Genomic DNA, 20,102 nt, shown 5'->3' on the forward strand with positions numbered 1-20,102 from the left:
GGTCCGTTCCTTGGCTAGCGCTTGTAAGGCAGACACCTTACCTCTAGCGCCACCTTCCCAGCCCCAACTCTTAAAGTTCAGGTTCTCTTTGCTCTCAAAGCTGGCGTAGGCTGTGCCCTTCCTCACGTCATAAATTCAGCCTCCCACGGCAGTGGTTGGCATTGCTCCTCCTGCATTCCCTCATCCTAGGGGCTTTTATTGTTTTGTTTTGGGGCCACACCCTGCGGCATTCGGGTTATTCCTAGCTCTGCACTCAGAACTTGTTCCTGGCAGGCTTGGGAGACCATATAAGATGCCAGGGATCAAATCTGGCTCTGCTCCAGTTTGGCTGTGTACAAGGCAAATGCCCTACCTACTGTGCTATCACTTTGGCCCCATTGGACAGCCCTCCCTCCCTTCCTTCCTTCCTTCCTTCCTTCCTTCCTTCCTTCCTTCCTTCCTTCCTTCCTTCCTTCCTTCCTTCCAATCTTCCTTCCTTCCTCCCTACCTTCCTTCCATCCTACCTTTCTTCCTTTCCTTCCTTCCTTCCTCCCTCCCCTCCTCCCTCCCTCCCTTCCTTCCTACCTTCCTTCCTTCCCTCCTTCCATCCCTCCCTCCTTCCTTCCTTCCTTCCTTCCTCCTTTCCTTCCTTCCTTCCTTCCTTCCTTTCTTCCTTCCTTCCTTCCTTCCTCCCTACCTTTCTTTCATCCTACCTTCCTTTCCTTCCTTCCTTCCTCCCTCCCCTCCTCCCTCCCTCCCTTCCTACCTTCCTTCCTTCCCTCCTTCCCTCCCTCCCTCCCTCCCTCCTTTCCTTCCTTCCTTCCTTCCTTCCTTCCTTCCTTCCTTCCTTCCTTCCTTCCTTCCTCCCTCCCTCCCTTCCTCCCTTCCTTCCTCCCTTCCTCCCTTCCTCCCTCCCTCCCTTCCTTCCTTCCTTCCTTCCTTCCTTCCTTCCTTCCTTCCTTCCTTCCTTCCTTCCTTCCTTCCTTCCTTCCTGGTGATCCTCAGGGTTTACTCCTAGCTATGTGCTCAGAAATCGCTCCTGGCTTGGGGGACCATATGGGGCATGGGGGATCAAACCTCCATTTGTCCTAGGTTAGCGCATGCAAGGCAAATGCCCTACCATTTGCACCACCACTCTGGCCCTTGGGCAGCCTTTTCAATGGGGGTAGACCAGATATTTTTGTTTTTACTGGGGTAGACCAGATGCTTTCTTTGAAGAGTTCCATCTTCCCTGTCTTAAAAGTGTGTGATATTATGGTCACTGTGTCTGTCTAACCTTGAACTTCCCTCAGGCCATGCTAGAACCATGATCATGTGTTAGTTGGACATGATCATGGTCACCCCAGCACTCTGGCATCGAGGCTCAGGAGCTACTGCATGCACTGGAGGGAACTGGGAGAAGAAAAGGGGAGACACAAGGCACAAGGGTGGAGATATTTACATCAAACCTCCTTCAGCCTTGGAACTCAGAGGGAAAATAGACTCTGCAAGTTAAACTACTCCGATTCTCTGAGATTCAAGAAAGGCTGAAGTGCCTGATCCAGGCTGAGCCCTTTGTTAAATGCTTAGGAGTGGAGTGTTTGTTTGAGCAACATGCAAATAGGAGGCACGCCTGCTCACATCACTCCTTTCCAGAATGAAAAGCTGAAAGCTTAGAGCCCAAAACACAGCAATAGGCAGCTTCAAGGGGGAAGGGGCTTGTGGATGTGATTAAGAGCTGATTTTATATTCAGAAGAAAATACAGAGAAATCAGCCTTTCCCGAGTTGCCATCCCAGTCCCGGAAAAGCTTATTGTCTCTTCAAAGATCACATTGCTGGAAAGATCAGTGGGACGGAAGCCTTGTCGGAAGAGGGGAAGTTGCAATGCTTAATGCTTCTCTTCCCTTCTTCTCTCTTTTGACTGGTGTCCCAGGCAACCCAGAGAACTCTGTACCGTGGAATCACCAGCCTGGAAATAGTGTATAAAACAAAATGAGTTATCCGGTATTAGAGATACTGAGGTGGCCTGGGGAAGATGGAGGTATCTATATGCTAAAGGGAAAGATGGGGAGGGAAAGGTGACGGTGAATTTGTAGGTCTGGTTTGGGGCCCAGTTCAAACATGAAGTCTCTCCTGACAAAATAGAGCCATAGACCAACCCTGGAGTCACTTTGGTCTAATTCAGGGTTCTTCAAAGTACAGCCAGGGATCCACATTTATCTGGCCCAGGACATTTATCTGCCCCATTAAGCGTTTGCCGCTGCTGCCTGTCCTGCTTAGCAGTTGACTCGTTCCATACTTGCAGTGTGAATGTGTGGGATGGGCACTGCATTCTCTGACTTCATTTCTTCTCTCTGCCTTTCTATGACTTCTTTTAGTCTTAGCCAGGGTTTTCAAACTATGGCCTATAGGCCACTATTGTTCATAGCTCTTTTTTTTAAACTATAGTCTGACCCTCCAACGGTCTAAGGGACAGTGATCTGGCCCCAAGTTTAAAAGTTTGAGGACCTTGATCTATTTAATATTAGCTTTCTTCTGTGTAGGGAGGGACTGTCCTTTGGGATGGAGAAGTGTTTGAGACTCACTCTCAAAGCTCCTGCTCTGTGCTCACAAGTATTCCCTGGTGGTACTCGGGAGAACATCTATGGTGCTGGAGATTTGATTGGGATCAACTATATATATATACAAGGTGAGGGCCTTACATTTTAGATGCTTATAGCACCCCTTCTTCCTTCACCCTGAAGATGAGCCATATCTCTAGACATTGCCAAATGTTCAAGGAGTGTATTGGGGGCAGAATCACCCCTAATAAAGAACCACTGTCATAGGAACTCACTCATTCTGTATTGTTTGGAGTAGAACAGCCAATAAATTGGTTTTGTCAGAAGAGGAGACAGTGGCCTTTCTAGTGGCCAACCCTTAGGACTGCAGTGTTCCACATGTTCTACTGAGCCAATCCTGAGCACAATGTGAGGAGTAGATCCTGAGCACCAATGGAGTAACCCTCAACTTCTCTACCTACACACACACACACACACACACACACACACACACATCACTGGGAAAGGAAACTGGAAATTGGTGTGATCTGCTGGCATCGTGTGTCCTGGTCATGCCAGGTAGAAGGAAGCACACTGCATGTGCGAGCAGTTGTGTTGGTTTGCTTCTATGTCCTAGATGTGTGACCTCTGGCACTCAACCTAAGAACAGGAAGTAGCATTAAATGGGGGCAGATGAGAAGGAAATTTACCAATCACATTGGAGGGGAGTTTAGATCAGTGCTTTTACTGACTTGTGGCCCCCTATCCTACCAGTTGGCCCTAGTCTATGCCATGTTTTCCCCATTGAAGCCATTTTCACCTGTGGCCACTTGGGTAAACCCCCCACCCCACCCTATCTACCTGTAAAATCAGGTTGGGATCTTCAGTGATTCTGAAGGCTTGAATCATATTATGTTCCACACTTTAGTTTTAATCCCACTTCATGTGTAATGTTCCTAGTATGCATGTAAAGTCATTTCTAACATCTTCGATGAAGAAACAATTTAGATCTGTAGAGCCTGGAGTTTAGAATGGGGAAATCTGAAGGAAGTTTTTGCATTGGGAATCAGCCATCCCTGGCAGACATAAGCACAAAGTCCTATAGCCGTTGACTCAAAGCTCCCAGTCCATAATGCCTTGCTAACACATTATCTCTTATTACTGCTGCTATTGTTGTTGTGGTAGCTTCTTCGGTACCCATCCATACCCATATTGCTCAGCCTGGGGACCATGTAATGCCAAGGATCAAACCAGGGTTGGCCACATGCAAGATGGGTGCCACCACCACCACCCCCAGCTATCTCTCCAGCCCAGCAACTGAATTAAAAGCTCTATAGAAAGAATGTAACCTAGAGGCTTAGAAGGTTTTTGCATATTTTTAATTAGAAAAGCAATGTGTCCTTTGGACGATTCAGGAGACATTTACCTGTCTTACTATTGTAAAGATCCAAGTCCTAGACCCAGAGATCATTGTCAACATTGGAGCCATTGATTTATCTTTCCCATTTTGTAGAGGCTGAATTAGTGACACGAGTATGTGCAGCATATAGCTCTCTTGTGTTGCAACCACAGTTTCCTTTGCAATCCTTGAAATTCTGTGTTGCTGGCTGCCTGGATCACAAGTTTTCCAGATTCTTCAGAAATGGGGATTTTATTGGTTAAGACAAGGGGGAAATGACAGAGGAGATTTATTTGTCTGTCTGTCTCTCCATCCGTCCATCCATCTATTCGTCTATCTGTTCATCCGTCCATCCATCCATCCCTCCCTCCCTCCATCCCTCCCTCCCTCCCTCCATCCATCCATCCATCCATCCATCCATCCATCCATCCATCCATCCATCCATCCAATCTGATTTTTGGGCCACACCTGGAAGCGCTCAGGATTACTTTTTTTTGTTTGTTTTGTTTTTTTGTTTTTGTTTTTTGGGCCACACCCGTTTGATGCTCAGGGGTTACTCCAGGCTAAGTGCTCAGAAATCGCTCCTGGCTTGGGGGGACCATATGGGACACCGGGGGATCGAACTGCAGTCCTTCCATGGCTAGTGCTTGCAAGGCAGACACCTTACCTCTAGCGCCACCTCGCTGGCCCCTCAGGATTACTTCTGGCTCTGCACTCACAAATTGCTCCTGGCAGACTTGGGAGGACCATGTAGGATGCCTAGAATTAAACCTGGGTTGGCTGCATGCTAGGCAAATGTCTACTCACTGTGCTATCACTCCAGCCCTTGAGGTAGAAGTTTAAGTCACAGTAACAGGGTTTGATCCAATGAATTGTTTGCATTCCAGAAAGGGATGATTCGAGAGAAAACTCTTAGACCTCTCCAGGGTTATCTTGTGGGATCCCCAACAGTTGTTGAAGGATGGAATATCCAGTCTCCTTCCAGTTTCTTTTTCTCCTTTCCTCTCTTCTTTATGTGATGATTTCTGCATTGACTCCTAAGGAATCTCCTTTGGGAAACTGAACACACATGCGCGCCCCCCCCCCCACACACACACATCCTTTAAAAATTGCTTTTCCTAGGCCATTTCACCAGCCACAGGCAAGCTCGAGACTGGTTTTCCAAGTTAATGCATCAACATTTGAGCCAGTTGGGGAGGTAATTTCCAGCAGACCTCCTGTTTCTTTCTTCCTTTCTTCTTCTTGTGTTGGTTCCCGTATTGCCTTCCTGAAGGAACTTCTGTATAAATTGAAATTTGCTGTAAAATGTGCTTTTAGTGCACAGAGGTATCATTTAAAAGTCTAATCCAGGAAGGGGTATTTTTTTACCTGCTGGGTTTAATTTCAGATGCCAGCGTTATCATAAAATGCAAACTACCCTGGACTCTCTTAAAACTTTGTACACATTGTTCCTGTTGACATGAATTTCTGCAGCCAGAGAGGAAAGGAGAAATACACATGTCTTTTTAAAGATGGTGTTTTTCTTTAAAAAATTTTTATATGTAAACGTTAATATTTCTGTGTGTGTGTGTGTGTGTGTGTGTGTGTGTGTGTGTGTGTGTGTGTGTGTGTGTGTGTGGTTTAGGCCATACCTGGTGATGCTCAGGGGTTACTCCTGGCTTTGCGCTCAGAAATCACCCTTGGCTTGGGGGACCATATGGGATGCTGGGGAATCGAACCACCGTCTGTCCTAGGTCAGCCGAGTTGAAGGCAAACGCCCTACCACTGTGCCACCGCTCCGGCTCCATAAACGTTAATGCTTCTTGAGTTCAGCACTGCATATATTTTTATTTCCGCCTTAAATCTAAATTTATCTAACCCTCCAATTATGTTGGTTTGTTGTAAGTTTTATTTTCGGATGGGACCAAGTGACTGTCATTTATTTGACTCTGAGGAAGAACATAATTATAAGATTCAGTAGGAAGGATTTCGGTTATAGTACAGAAGGAACGGGCCTTTCTGCAAAGGTTCTTGCAGTTGGCTCTTAAGAGAGAGCAGAGCTCATGGAATCTGCTTGTCATCTCCCTCCGGCTAACAAATTGCTCCTGGCCTCAGTTTACCATCTATGAAATGGGAATGAAGAAGCATATTTCATTGCTTTGTTTGAGAATTTTGACATTAAAAATGGTAATGAGAATACTTACCTGGCGGGGGAGATACCATGATCATGAAGGTGGTTTTCCTAGGGGCAGGCTTATCCATTGCTTTCTGGATGTGCTGACCCCTGTGATTTCCACAAATGTGGGAAACTTGACTCCATAATTTGTGGTAGTGGGGGACTGCATTCGTGTTCTCCCCTGAGTGGGGGTGGGGGTGGGAATGGTGAATAAGACATTTGCTTTGCATGCTGCTGACCTGTGGTTAATCCCTGGCAACTCATATGGTTCCCTGACACCACCAAAAGTTATTCCTGAGCACAGAGTCAGGAGAAACCCTGAAGCATCACCAGGTGTGGCAAAAAACAAACACACAAATAAACAAACAACAAAAAACAAAAAACAGAATAACTGACTACAGAAAGCTATCTCTTTATCCTTTTTATTCCCCTGGGGCAGGTGGTTTAGCACCCCCCCCCCCCCGTAGTCACTCCCAGTGGTTCTGGTTGGGGGTGGTGTGTTAATGCATCTTGCTTATTGCAGTGGCCAGGATTGAATTGGAGTCAGCTGTTTGCCAGTATTCTCTCCCTCTGTTCTCTCTTCTGTTCTATTTCTCTCTTCCATTTCTTCCCCTCCCTCTCAATTCCCAGCATTCTTTGTGTAAAGGGATTTGCCATACCTCAGCCCTGCAATCTTTCATCCCATCCAGGAGCTGCAGGAAGCCCTGGTCCTCAGCTCAGACAAGGGCTTTGAGAGGTGTTAACATATTGGCATCCACTTGCTGAGCACAAGCTCCAGCTTGGTCCAGATCCCACTGGGCATTCAGCAGGTTGCAGGCTGAATTTCAGGGCGGTGGGGGTATCTCTCCCACAAAGTGGTTGGGCTGGTGGGAAAAGAACCTGGAAGGAGACTCAGTTATGCCAGCGCAGTCCCCTACCCAGTGCATCCCCTCCTGTGCCACACTTTGGCTTTTGCAGCTGTTAGTAGATGTATCGCCTGCCCCTTGCACCCCCTCTGGCCCCTCCATGAGCAGCTAGGAGCAGTGACGATGGCATGGACTGTTGCCTTCCTTCCTTCCTTCCTTCCTTCCTTCCTTCCTTCCTTCCTTCCTTCCTTCCTTCCTTCCTTCCTTCCTCCTTCTCTTCCTCTTCCTCCTCCTCCTTCTCCTCCTGCTCTTCCTCCTCCTTCTCCTTCTCCTTGCCACATCTGGCAGCACTCACAATTTACTCCTGGCTCTGCACTCAGAAATTGCTTCTGGCAGAAATTGCTCCTGTGGTCCTGGGGGACCACATGAGATGCCAGAGTTCAAACACTGGTCTGTCCTGTGCTGGCTGAGTGTAAGGCAAATACCCTACCAATGTGTTATCACTCCCGCCCCACTCTCCACATTCCTTTCTGAACCTCCCACTTCGCTGGTCCATTGCTTCAAGAGAGGTCTTAGACCAACTCCACTGTGCCCAGACTCCAGTGACTTTCCTCTTCTCCATAGTGCCAGCCTGGCCCGAAGCCTCTGGAGTGTCCTCTGCTGACTGGTGGTAGACTGTGATTTCTTTTTTGTTGTTGTTTTTGTTTTTCAGCCACACCCGTTTGATGCTCAGGGGTTACTCCTGGCTAAGTGCTCAGAAATTGCCCCTGGCTTGGGGGGACCATATGGGACACCGGGGGGATTGAACCGCGGTCCTTCCTTGGCTAGCATTGCAAGGCAGACACCTTACCTCTAGCGCCACCTCACCGGCCCCTAGACTGTGATTTCTTGACACTCCTGTGTGCATTCATGGTTTCTGGCATCTTCTAGGTGGTCCTGGGTTCCTGATTCTGGGGTTGCAGCTCTGTTGAGAGCTATGAACACTATGACTAGTCCTGTGTCTTTTCCTTAGTGCATGTTGCCTTTGAGCCACTGAAGGTTTCCAACTGGGAAGTGGGAGTGACGGAAGACAAGGAAGAGATTTCCATTATCATATGGTATTTCTCAAATTTTGTTTAAAATATTTTATTTAAAAATTGATTTGTGTTGAGTTTATTAAAATTTATTTTAAAAATAAATTTAAAAATGATGTCAGGTTACAGTGGGTAGGGCATTTGCCTTGTACACTGCCAGCCCAGGTTTGATCCCCTTATCCCATTTGGTTTCACAAGACTTCTAGGAGTAATTCCTGAGTGTAGAGCCTGGAGTAACCCCTGAGCACAGTGAGGTGTGGTCAAAACAAACAAAACAAAACAAATCAAAGAATAAAAACATTTGAGATTCTCCCCAGAAAGTTTCGGTGGCCATGAAGCTACTCCTCTGATTGGACCTGGTGTTAGGGTACTGCTTAGGGTCAGCTGTATTCTGGGGTCTTCTAGGGTTACCCTTGTGGTGCCCAGGGATCCTGTGATACCTGAGACCCTGATCCCTAACCTGGCTCCATGGATCTTTGTTTTTAAAGATGTCTCAGGACAGAGAAAGAATAGCAGGTAAAAGGATTAGGTGCTTGTCGTGTATGCTGCTGTCCCTAGATTGATCCCTGACACCAAATAAGGTCAACGGAGGAAGGAAGGATGGAAGGAAGGAAGGAAGGAAGGAAGGAAGGAAGGAAGGAAGGAAGGAAGGAAGGAAGGAAGGAAGGAAGGAAGGAAAGGAAGGGAGGAAGGAAGGAAAGATAAGAAGGGAGGATAGGAGGGAAGGAAGGAAGTTTAGTTTAGTTTAGTTTGGTTTAGTTATGCCGACTACTAGAAGGTGGAAGCATCTCTTGAGGTACAAGGTTAACAGACAAATGACTTGCGGGATTTCTCTGCTGTCCCTGCTCACATTTGGAGTGCTAAGAGTTCATTCAGCGCCTCCCTTTTGCTCTTTCTTCCAGGAAGTATTATGAGGAAGGCCGAGGACTTGGTGCATCGGGCAGAGACACGGCGCTGCGATTAGGGATTGCCACTTCCGAGAGGATGCTGGGATTCTGCAGAGGGAGACGGAAATTCTTGGCTGCCTCGTTGACGCTTCTCTGCATCCCAGCCATCACCTGGGTTTACCTGTTTGCTGGAAGCTTCGAAGGTAAGAACAAAGATGGCCCCAAGGGGGGCAGGGAAGGAGGGAAGTAAGGAGCAGAGGCTCTTTCCAGAGGCTTGGGAGGAGCCCAGGCACCCTACTTGGCTTTGGGGAGAATTATTGAATATTGATGCCTATTGCAGGGTAAAGATTAGCTGCTGTGTTTATGTGGATCATGGAAGGAGTCAAATAACATGAAAGGGAACAAGAGGAAGTCGAAGCCAAATGGGGGTCACCTGAAGACAGGGGCCGAGGTGTCACATCCAGAAAGGTCAAACCCCAGCTGGACCAGGCTGACATTTTGTCAATGGTGGGAAAGGTCGGAGCTACAGGGAGCCTGGAGCCACTCAGATTGCATTCATCCTTCCTCTCTTCACTGAAATGTACACTCAGCCTTGGTGGTTCTTGGTGCTGGGTTGTTGTTGGGCATCTGGGGAGGCATTTTAGATGTACAGCCATGTTTTGGGCATATCCAAAAAGTTCCTGGAAGTTTCTGAGGGGTGGGTAGAGCATGCTTTCTCTGTATTTATCCTCAGCACTTGAGTATGGAAGGGACGGGCGGGAAACCAAGGGACTCTGATGGCAATCTGGCTCAAGGAAGTCGCTCCTGTGTTTTGAAACATTTTCTTTAGGCATTATTTTTATTGCTAGCTCCTGGTTACCTTTTAATTAAATTATCGGTTGCTCTTAGCTTTTTGAGATTCCCTGGATGGAATGTAAACAAGGTGGAATTTGATCTGCAATGGTTCCTATATCCAAGCAGCTGGATAAAGAAAAGGACCCCACAGTAACCCTGGGTATGGGAGAGAGGGAGAAGAAGGATCAGAGGGATGAAGGCAAGATGGTACAGCCCTGGGAAGAGATATAAGGAACCCATAGAATGGATAGGTAGGCCCTTCTAGAATCAGACCTAGAACCCCCCTTTCACCTCGAGCTGGGGGGAGGATCAAAACATTCAAAAACTGACTTTCAACTAGGTAACTAGACCTGGTGGGAATAATTATCATGCGACAATGACAACAGTAATGCTGATAGTGAATTGGGAGTGTTTTCAGGATTGTTACCTGCTAAACAACAAATGGACCACACTAACCTAATGCCAGAGATCCCAGACAAGGACAAAGAATGGGAACTTCAGTCATTTACCTCAGACCCCACCTCCCAACCCCACCCTCAAGCCAGTCAAGCATGGAGTTTCTGATTATTGTACTAACAGGTAGGGTGGTCGTTGGTGATTTGACAAGATGACTTGTTTGGCACCTGGAATAAAAGCTAAAGAAGTTCTTGATTTGTGGTCATCTCTTGAATCCCCAGTGCAAAATGATGTTGGTAACATTGGGATAGGAACCGGAGGTTCAAAGACAGATGGACTTTAGACAGGGTTTGTGCTAGGGGGTTTATTGCTCTTTTTGTCTCTCCGTCTGTCACCACTGCTTTGTTCACTGCTTGTAGTGTCTGCCAGGGCAGCTTGAGAATACTGTGCAGGAATATCCTCTTCTCCTTAAAGGACTACCAGTTCCTTTAGAGGAAAGATTTCTTCTTTCCCTGAACATCCTGGTCTCTGATTGAGTAATTTCTGGCCACTTGTGATCTAGAGACCAGTTGGTGTTTTGGGGAGACCCACCCAAATGGGATGCCCAGAGTCCTTTTCCCATTTTGGGTTGGACTCTACAAAAGAATTCCTTGGAAACTCTGTGGATAACTTGGGAAGGGAGGACCCTCGCCCCCCAAAACACAGAGAAGTTTTCTAAAGGAGAAACTCTGGAAGCGGTTCTGGCCTGGAAAGAACTCGGTGACTTGATGAAAGTTGTGACAGTGACTTGAAGTTAGCCCTGAGCCACTTGGCTTCATCCCTGCTAAGCCATCTTGGACCTTAACTTGATGAAACTGGCAGATGAAGGGGGACAGGGAGAGCTGAGGAGGAGTCAGCACTGTGGTATCAGTACTATAGGCATCTTTAGGCTACAGACCCACAAACCCAGGGGACACAGTCATAGGTGGTGTGAAAGGAGGTCTGGTGGGTGCAGGCATGTCCATAAAGTCTACTCATTGGGATGACAAACAGAGGATCTGTTTCTTTTGCTGGAGAATCTTAGCATTCCCAGCTGAATATTTGGACCTCAATATCCATCTACTGGGACTGGAGAGAGAACGCCAAGGTTAGGGCTCCTGCCTCATGTGCACCCAGCCTCAGTTTGATCCCCAACACTGCATACCTCCTGCCGAAACCACTAGATATAAATTTGGAGTCCCCTGAGTCACAGGGGGGTGAGCTTGGTGCTCTCCTTCACCCAAGCTTCCCAAGCACCGTATTCTCAAACCTTTGTACTGAGCCATCTGGTTGTGTTGCTCGTGTTAGTCATAGTGGCCCTGAGATTCCCCATGGGAGCCAACTCGCCCCGTCCCTGCCAAATAAATAGAATATAACCACCTATCAAAGTCAACAGGCTCTGGGCCAGAGCAACAGTATAGTGGTAACACACTTCCCTGAATGCACCAGGGTTCAGGTCTGGGTATCCCATATGGTCCCCCAAGCATAGCCAGGAGTGAGCCCTAAGAGCCAAGATTAAGCTCTGAGGATTGCCCGGTGTAGCCCAACACACAAACAAAAATAGATGTCAGCACACATAAAGGCCTATTGGAAAACCTTGTTTCCTCAGCAACCTTGGGAGGAATTAGAGAGTTGGTTGACCTTGGAGCAAAGCAAAAGGCTCCTGGGGGCACAACCAGTTTCAACAAACAGTCCAAGGGCAGCGGCCTGAAGGAGGAATTTGGATTATGGAGACAGCTGGGAGCCTGGGGAAGGGGGCGCTTGGCAGGGCACCTGGGGTTCAGTGTGTCTAGCAGAAGCTTCTTAGATCTGGGACTGAGAGAGCTTCTCCAGGAGGTGGTGGATGAACTAGTCCTGGGCCAGAGGGCACTGCAGCGGCACCATGAACTCCTGCCCAGCCAGCATCCTTCTCCGTGTCGCTCAGCAGAACAGATTTGCCATCCATCATTGCCACCCTTGAGTTTTCTGTTTTGAGGTGAGAGGAGCCAGAAATAAGGGACAGGCCTGCTGTCTGCATGTGTGGCAATATGGCTCCTTCGTTATGTGGGTTTATTTAGATTTCATTTCCATTTCATTTCATTCTCCACTCCCTTAGCAGTGGAGCCTAGAACTCTCTGTGTCAGCTCGAGCCCAGGTGGCAACCTGTTTGCTAGAGCATCCTGGGTGACGGCTTAGCCCCCCGAGTCCCAGTGATTTGAGACTCCCTTGCTTCCCCCATCCTGACTTCTTTTCTCCTGCCATGGGATGTATATCATACAAAGGAAGTGCACTGACCTCCTAACCATTGGTAGCTGTCAGGGAGCTGGAAAAAAGACCAGAATCAGCTTCAGAGCCTGGAAGGGAAAGAAAGGCCAGAATGGGAGCTGTGCTTGGGGCTGGCTCCTGAATGTGGATTCAAGGACAGTGCATGGAAACACAATTTCCTGCATGTAGGAGAGATACCTGACCTGATATCACCTCTACCAAAAGTGGGGCCCCATTTGGGGGGTGCACTGTGCTCCCCTAGAGCCAAGCAACTACTTATATAAGGAGTCACTCACCAGGGTCTTTTGGACCCTCCACTTTACTTCTCATCTAATTTCCCCCCAAGCTCATCATCTTCCTCCCCCAGCTCTGGACTCTGTCTTTGCTGTTTCTTTCGTCCTTTCTTCTCTGCCTCTCTCTCTCTCTCTCTACATTCTGTTCAACCTGTCCTTGGCCTCTGTGGCTGCATCTTTTGGCTCTTTCTTCCATGCTCCCTGCTACCAGAGGGGTGCCTGTCCCCCATTTGCTCACCTCTGCACTGCTTTTTAGAGGCAGACAGAAGTATGGAGCCTAGAAAGTGCAAAAGTGGAGGAGATTATGGGGTCAGGGGTCAGTCAAGGAGCTGGTGGCTCTTTTTTTTTTTTTTTTTTTTTTGGTTTTTGGGCCACACCCTGTGACGCTCAGGGGTTACTCCTGGCTATGCGCTCAGAAGTTGCTCCTGGCTTCTTGGGGGAACATATGGGACGCCGGGGGATCGAACTGTGGTCCGTCCTAGGCTAGCGCAGGCAAGGCAGGCACCTTACCTCCAGCGCCACCGCCCGGCCCCAGGCTCTTTTTTTTTTTAATTTTTAATTTTTTTTTCATTTTATTTTTTATTTATTTTTTATTTTAATTATGACAACAAAGATGCAAAGAAAGAGGACAGGGTAAAGTTACAGTGGTAATTTTTAATTTTTAATTATGAGAACAAAGATGCAAAGAAAGAGGACAAGTTAAAGTTACAGTGGAAGGACAATCACCCATAGACAGAATTCTCAGAAGTCCCCTTGCTGATATCTTAACTTTGAACTTTCAGCCAAAAAACATTAAGAAAAATAAAACAGAACCCATGTACAATTACTTTGTCCCTCAAGTCCCCAGATTGTAATACATAATATTTCTTAGCAGCACACAAAACAATCTAAAGCCATAAAACTTATGTAACTCCTTAAACATTGAAGGCATAGTACTTTTTACATTTCCATGCGCATGCATATTAGTTTAAGTTAACCTCAAAAGTTTAAGTGGGTTGTTTTTCTTAAGGATTAGAGTCAAAGGTGCACAGTAAAAATGGTGTTAGAGTGGCAGTTATTTGCATAGGCCCACCAAAATATGAGGGACATGGAAAGGAAAAGCCTTGGCCTAAATACAAAGAGACCCTACCCCTGAAGTTTCCTGGCTTAAGACCAACTCCAGGCTCCAGGCAAACTAGTTTGTCCAATCTAAGTCATTGTCTGTAGTGCCAATACACTTTTATTTTTCATTGTCTCTGTTGTTAGTATCATATTTCTGTATTAAAGATCCTGGAATCTGCATATTCTACATTAAAGTCAGGATGTGGAGCGTCCTCTAGTTTCATCTCACAATTAAAGGGCAATGCAGAGAGCCCTGTTGTTGTTGTTTTCAAGTCTTCTTAGTGTTAAGGAAAGTCTCTTTTGAGCAGGTCAATGTCAGAGCAGTGGTAGGGTCTTGCCTGGTAGAGGGTTGCTTCCAGGTGTTGTTATAAAAAAACCTTGGATGTAAGGTCCCATTGCACTACAAGATTTGTGTGTTCCAATCTCTATTAGATAAGAACTTATTTGTATGTATAGTATTTTCCCATTTTAATGTGCGTATGCAAACAAGGAACAATGTCACGTGGCGTTATCTGTGCATATGGGGGCTGTAAGAACAAGTCCAACAATCGCCATGATATGGTTCAATCATAAGCATTAAACTGAGGGACTCTTTCACCAAAATTCCTTATTGAACAGCTCACAAAGAGAAGAAAAGATAAAAAGTGGGTAGAATCGTCACTGTATAAGAAAATATTTAGTAAGACTTATAGCTGTCAAAGAAAATACACATAAATATTCAAAAGACATATGTGTCTATCTTATGTCTTTTGAAATAGGGCAACCTTTTTTTTTTTCAACTGAGCCAAATCTCGCCAAAACCACGATTGAAATTTATTTTGAGAGCCACACAGGGCACGCACTGACAGAGGCTAGGAGCAGAGTCCTGACTCTTGGAGTGGCCGCCTGGCACACAGAAGAGCCAAATTAAAAGTGTAAAGAGCCACATGTGGCTCTCGAGCTGCAGGTTGCAGACCACTGTTCTAGGCTAAGCCATCCTCTGTGATCCATCTCTCCCTAACTCCTTGTTGCTTTTCTGTTCCTCTGCCTCTTTCCCATTCTTGACCTGCACCAGCAAGAAACAATTGTGCACCCTTTCTGAGTTCAGTGGGTTCCCTGGGCCACAACTCCCCAGCTTCCACCGCCTTGGGTTTTGGGTGCTTTGTAGCTGATGTTTTGCATTTGTTTGGGCACAATGAAGGGACTGCCCCCAGGCTTTATGCTGGCCTCTTGCTCCTGATAATGCTTGAGGTCTCCTGGATCTCTCCTCAGGATTCTTGGGGGACCCTATTGTGTTAAGAATCTAATCAAGCTCAAGGCAGGAGTTCAATCCCCTGCTGCACTCTCTCCTGCCCTTGTCCCTTTGGGCCTGTGGATGGGGAAGAATTCTGGATTGGGAGACAACCTGGTGCCTCTGATCCATGTGGCACCTAATGTCTGTGATTTTATGGTGGAGAGAGAGGGTGCAGAGCACTGGTACACATGCATTAACTGTGAGAGTCCCCAGTTAGATCTTGGCATTGCTTGGTCCTTGGAGCTCTGCTGGGAGGAATCCCCCTGAAGGGAACCTCCCCATAAAGATTCCAGGTCAGGGTCAAGAGATAATACAGTGGGGAAGGCACTTGCCTTTCATGCAACCTACCCAGAATTGAATCCAGCATCCCATATGGTCCTCCAAACTTGTCAGCAGTGATTCCTGAACACAGATCCAGTAGTAAGTCCTGAGCATTTGTTCTATGTGACCCAAAAACTAGAAAAACCAAACCGAACCAAAACCAAACCCAGATCAGAGATTGCAAAATCAATGCCTCTGACGACTGACCTTTTATTCCTGTTGGCTGTCATATGAGTGAACTTGGGGACTTTGTTAGAATTTCTGTCCCAAACTACTATTTTCTCCACTAGAATTGCCTTGACTCCAGGGTTGGGGGTGGGTTTTGTTTGTTGGATGCTGCTAAGTCTGTTCCTGTATCAGGGAGACAGATGGATGGAGCCATTCCAAAGTTGCTGGCCTATGGCACAAGAGCCCTTTCTCACCCAGGCCTTTCTCTCCCTACACACAGCCCAGCCATGTTCCATGGTCTGAGAGACCCATAATGGTGCAAGAGTTTGTCACAAGAAATAGCTGATGCAGAAACTGGACCAATTTCAGTGTCCTAAACAGGGGCACAATATTAACTTCTACTCAGATTTCAGCTTGCACAAACTATCTTTAGCCCTTTTTGAAAACCTTGTTTATGCTCCCGTGCTGTTCTGAATTGGACATGTTTTATTCCAGGGTGGGGTGGGGTGGACTGGTAGCTTATTTTTGGCCACAACTAGTAGTGGTCAGGGTTTACTCCTGGCTCTGTGCTCAGGCATCACTTCTGGTAGATTCAGGGACTACATGAGTGCTGGGGATTGAATCTGGGTTAACTACATAACAAGACAAATGTGCTATTGCTGTGCTATTGCTTCAGCTCCCAGAATGGGCACTTTTGAGGGTACTCAGGATTGATTTCTTTAGAAAACGGGTCCTGACAATAGGCAGTGTTTGCAGCTTTGCAATAAGAAGCAAGGCATTGCCCTTTGCTTCAATTTTATTCACCAAGTTGATGAGGTGGGTAGGTGGCAGGGCAGAAAAGCAGTGGACCTAAAAGTGACCCTAAAAGATCTTTGATTTTGTCCTGGCAAAACCCACTCCCCAGTCTTTTTTGTTTGTTTGTTTTCTGCTTGCACTGCTGCACAGCCCTGAGGGGTACATTCTGCACCTCCATAGTTTGGATAAGCAGAAGTTCTCACCATTCCTCAAGGTTCCAGCTGCTGGAATGATAGCAGAGCCATTTGATCATCCTGCTAGTGGCCCAAATGTCTCACTTAATAAGGATGTCAATGGGGCAGGCGAATCCAGAATGCTGAACACAAAGGGAAATAGAGTGGAAATAGGGGAGTTTTATTGATTGCCTTTTTATCGATGAGAAATAATCTCCCTGCTTGGGTCCTGAGAGCTGTGAGTGCTGATTGTAGGTAAAGGGCTCCAAAGCTTGAAAACATGAACTGGACCAGAATGTGTGGTACCCAAACTATAGGATTTGGGGGGGCTTTCAAGCACTGTAGTTCTTTTCATTTCATTTTATTGATGGAGAGCAATCCCTGACAATTCTGAGGGACTATTCCCAGACCAGTGTTTGGGTATCATTCCTGGCTGTGCTCAAGAACTGTATGGTTCAAGGGATCAAACCAATGTTGATCACATTCAAGACCACTGTCTGAACCCCTGTACTATATCTCTTTCTTCCAGGACATTCTTTCTGTTGTGTTTTGTTGGTATACTGGCGATGCTCAAGAGCTAATCCAAGCTTAGTGTTCAGGGATCACTGCTGGTGGTACCCAAGGAACCATGTGGTGCTGCAGATTGAATCTAGGGCTCACTCGTGCAAAGCCTGGTCCTCCAGCCCATTGAGATGTCTCTCCAGCTTCTGAATTTTACTTCTTATCTGGGACCTTTTAGATCTTGGAATGGAAGGTGCTAACTGAATCCTTGCCTAGTTTTTGTGTTATGTTGGTTTGTGATATAGTTGCTAAGGCAACCTCTTTATTTGTTTATTTGCTTTTGGATTTTGGGCCACACTGCTATGCCGTACTCCTAGCTTTGTGCTCAGGAATCATTCCTGGTAGGTTTGGATGACCACATGAGATGCTGGAGATCAAACCCAGGTCAAGTGCCCTCCTGCTGTGCTATTGTTTCAACCTAACCTCTTTTTCTTATAGCCCTTCTTCGTAATCCTTAGTATAAAATATGTGTCCTGCTGGGATGGAGAAAATGACTGCTCATAGTACATGGCCAGAGCCCCAGACCAAGAATTGGGAAGCCTGATTTTCACTAATCCCAGCGGTTAACTTGTATTAACATCCTGTGGTTGCTGTAATGAATTCTGACAATCCTAATGACTTTTAACAACAGCAGTAGCAGTGGCAGCAGCAAACCTATTATTTTATCTTACAGTTCAGGAGGTCAGAAACACCAAATCAGGAGCCCAGAGCAATAGCTTATAGTTGTGGGTACAACTCATATCTTGTATACAGTTAACCAGAGTTCAATTCCTGACATGCCTACTGCTCCCCATTCCCTAGGAGGAATTATTCCTGAGAGCAGAAGTAAAAGGGAGCCCTGAGCACTACTGGGGAGGGAGGGAGGGTGAGAGGGAAGAAGGAAGGGAGGAAGGGAGGGAGGAAGGAAGGAAGGAAGGAAGGAAGGAAGGAAGGAAGGAAGGAAGGAAGGAAGGAAGGAAGGAAGGTCCTAGGATGAGGCATATGGTTCAAAATATGTATGTCTAGGTTCAATCTCAATACCATATATTCTCTAGAACACCACCAAGTGTGACTCGAGAGCACTGAGCTGAGAGCAACCAAGGATGGATCCCCCAAATCCAGTAAAATAAAAAGATAAAAAGAAATCCCCCAACTAGTGTCATTAGGTTTCAGACAAAATGTTGGTGGGTTGGTTTCTTTTAGAGAGTCAAGCATAGGGTGGGAGAAGCAGTGGAGGGGGGCTCCATGGCACCCTACAGGACTAATGAACGCCTGTGGTCAGATCTAGAAGAGATAATAATTGCACAGGAAGATCTTTGTGAGCACTTGTCTTAGAGGGTCTCAAGGTTAGTGGACTTTCCTTTGGCACCATGTCGAATCTCTTCTCCACAGACATGTCTGATATAACTTAGAGAACCCAGTACTCTTGGTTCTGATCACCAGTATGTTGTTCGACTGCTTGACTTTAAAATTCAGTTGCATTGCTGCATGAAGTTCTGTGGGGCAGAAAGAGTTTTAATCACTGCATTTCCTTCTTCCCTTCCCAAAGCACCTCTCTCTCACCTCTCTTGCTTATTTAATGTTATAGAAGGGGACAATTGCAGCACAGACATTGAGATCTGGCATTTCCCCCAAAACCTTGATTTCTGAAAGTGTGACAATCAGTTGCGACATAACCAGTGTTCGTACCAGAATTTTTGTAAATGACAGTAACAGCTCCAGTTAGGAGTAAAGCTATTCTAGTTCTCGATACGGACACCGGTTTCCTGCATAAGTGTTCCGTCTTGCATAAGACAATAAAAACACACTTTCTGGGCACTGAGGAGAGAAGTCAAGTGATAGAGCATGTGGCTGAATTCGAAGAATTTATATGCCCTTCACCCCACCCCATAAAAACAAAACCAAAAGCATACCTCTGTCTAAGAAAGCAACAATGCTTATATTATAGGAAACAGAAAATGGATATGTACTGCAACTGTACTGAAAAAAGTAGCACCAACTTCTGTTTTTAGTCTTACTTGTGTTTTTTGGGAGGTCACACCCGTGGATGTTAAAGGAACCAAGCATGCTGGCTAGTAAATCAGGACTCCTGAATTCTCAGTATGCACCCCCATTCTTTGTACCATCTCCCTGCCTGCTATCTTCCTTGTACTGCTCACAAGACCTTGTCTACACCTGGCTTATAGTTCTGCTTGCGTAGACCTGCCACCGACCATTCTTGTTCATCTGCTATGTCATCCCATCATTTCCTGTAGAGATGTGTCAAGAAGGAAGAGCCTCTGAGATTTTCTGGGCTTCTTGATGATCCTATTTGGTCCAGTTACACTTTAAGTTGACTCACTGTCATATTCTGGGCTAGGGATTTTCCAGACCCCTGTTTCACACTTGTCCTATCTTACAGATGAGCAAAAAGAAAGCAGCTCTGGCTTTTGAGAGACTAGGAGACACAGACTGGCTCCTGACTGGCTTTGTTTAATATTAATCTTCCTACACTACCCTGCTTCTTTAGACCCATCCACCTGGGGTTAGAAATACGATGTATGAGGTGATCTCAAAACATAGGGATTTTATTTTACTGTGTTATTCAGACACTGGTCATGCTGAAAAAGTTCCTTCATGGGCATTTCCCCCAAACCTGCAGCTTGAGACATGGCTAGTTGATGGTGTGTCAGAGTCTGTAGGCCCAAGTGTCATCCCTTGAAGAGACAAAACCTGAGATAACAAAAAGGGAAGCCCTGGAACAGTGGGCAACGATTGTAGGATTATTAGAAAATAGATATGGGGCCGAAGCGGTGGCACAAGTGGTAGGGTGTTTGCCTTGCACGCAATGACCTAGGATGGACCAAACTTTGATCCCCCGGCATCCCATGTGGTCCCCCAAGCCAGGAGCAATTTCTGAGTAGATAGCCAGGAGTAACCCCTGAGCATTACCGGGTGTAGGCCAAGAACAAAAAGAAAAAGAAAAAAAAAAAAGAAGAGAAAACAGATATAAGCAGAAAATGCCACCAGTTCTTTCCTGCAATTTGCGTTTTGCTTCTGCAGTCAGAATCAAAGTGAGCATTTGGAAACATCTAGAATACAGGCCTCA

The 20,102-nt window shown here is 46.4% G+C and overlaps 1 protein-coding gene and 1 non-coding gene across 3 annotated transcripts in view; both read left to right on the forward strand.

The window, feature by feature from the left end:
• The window catches only part of LARGE1 (LARGE xylosyl- and glucuronyltransferase 1), a 479,868-nt gene that overhangs the window by 123,511 nt on the left and 336,255 nt on the right, over positions 1–20,102 (forward strand). For both annotated transcript variants that reach the window (XM_049771991.1, XM_049771992.1), the window contains exon 2: positions 8,874–9,061. In XM_049771991.1, the coding sequence (XP_049627948.1) occupies positions 8,956–9,061 (106 nt within the window). In that variant the 5' untranslated portion in view covers positions 8,874–8,955. The remainder of the gene's footprint in view (positions 1–8,873; positions 9,062–20,102) is intronic.
• LOC126007631 (U1 spliceosomal RNA) lies at positions 6,074–6,237 on the forward strand. The gene has a single exon (XR_007495148.1). It is a non-coding gene; the product is annotated as a U1 spliceosomal RNA (small nuclear RNA).

Source organism: Suncus etruscus, chromosome 4, assembly GCF_024139225.1.
Source record: "Suncus etruscus isolate mSunEtr1 chromosome 4, mSunEtr1.pri.cur, whole genome shotgun sequence".
Taxonomy (NCBI): Eukaryota; Metazoa; Chordata; class Mammalia; order Eulipotyphla; family Soricidae; genus Suncus; species Suncus etruscus.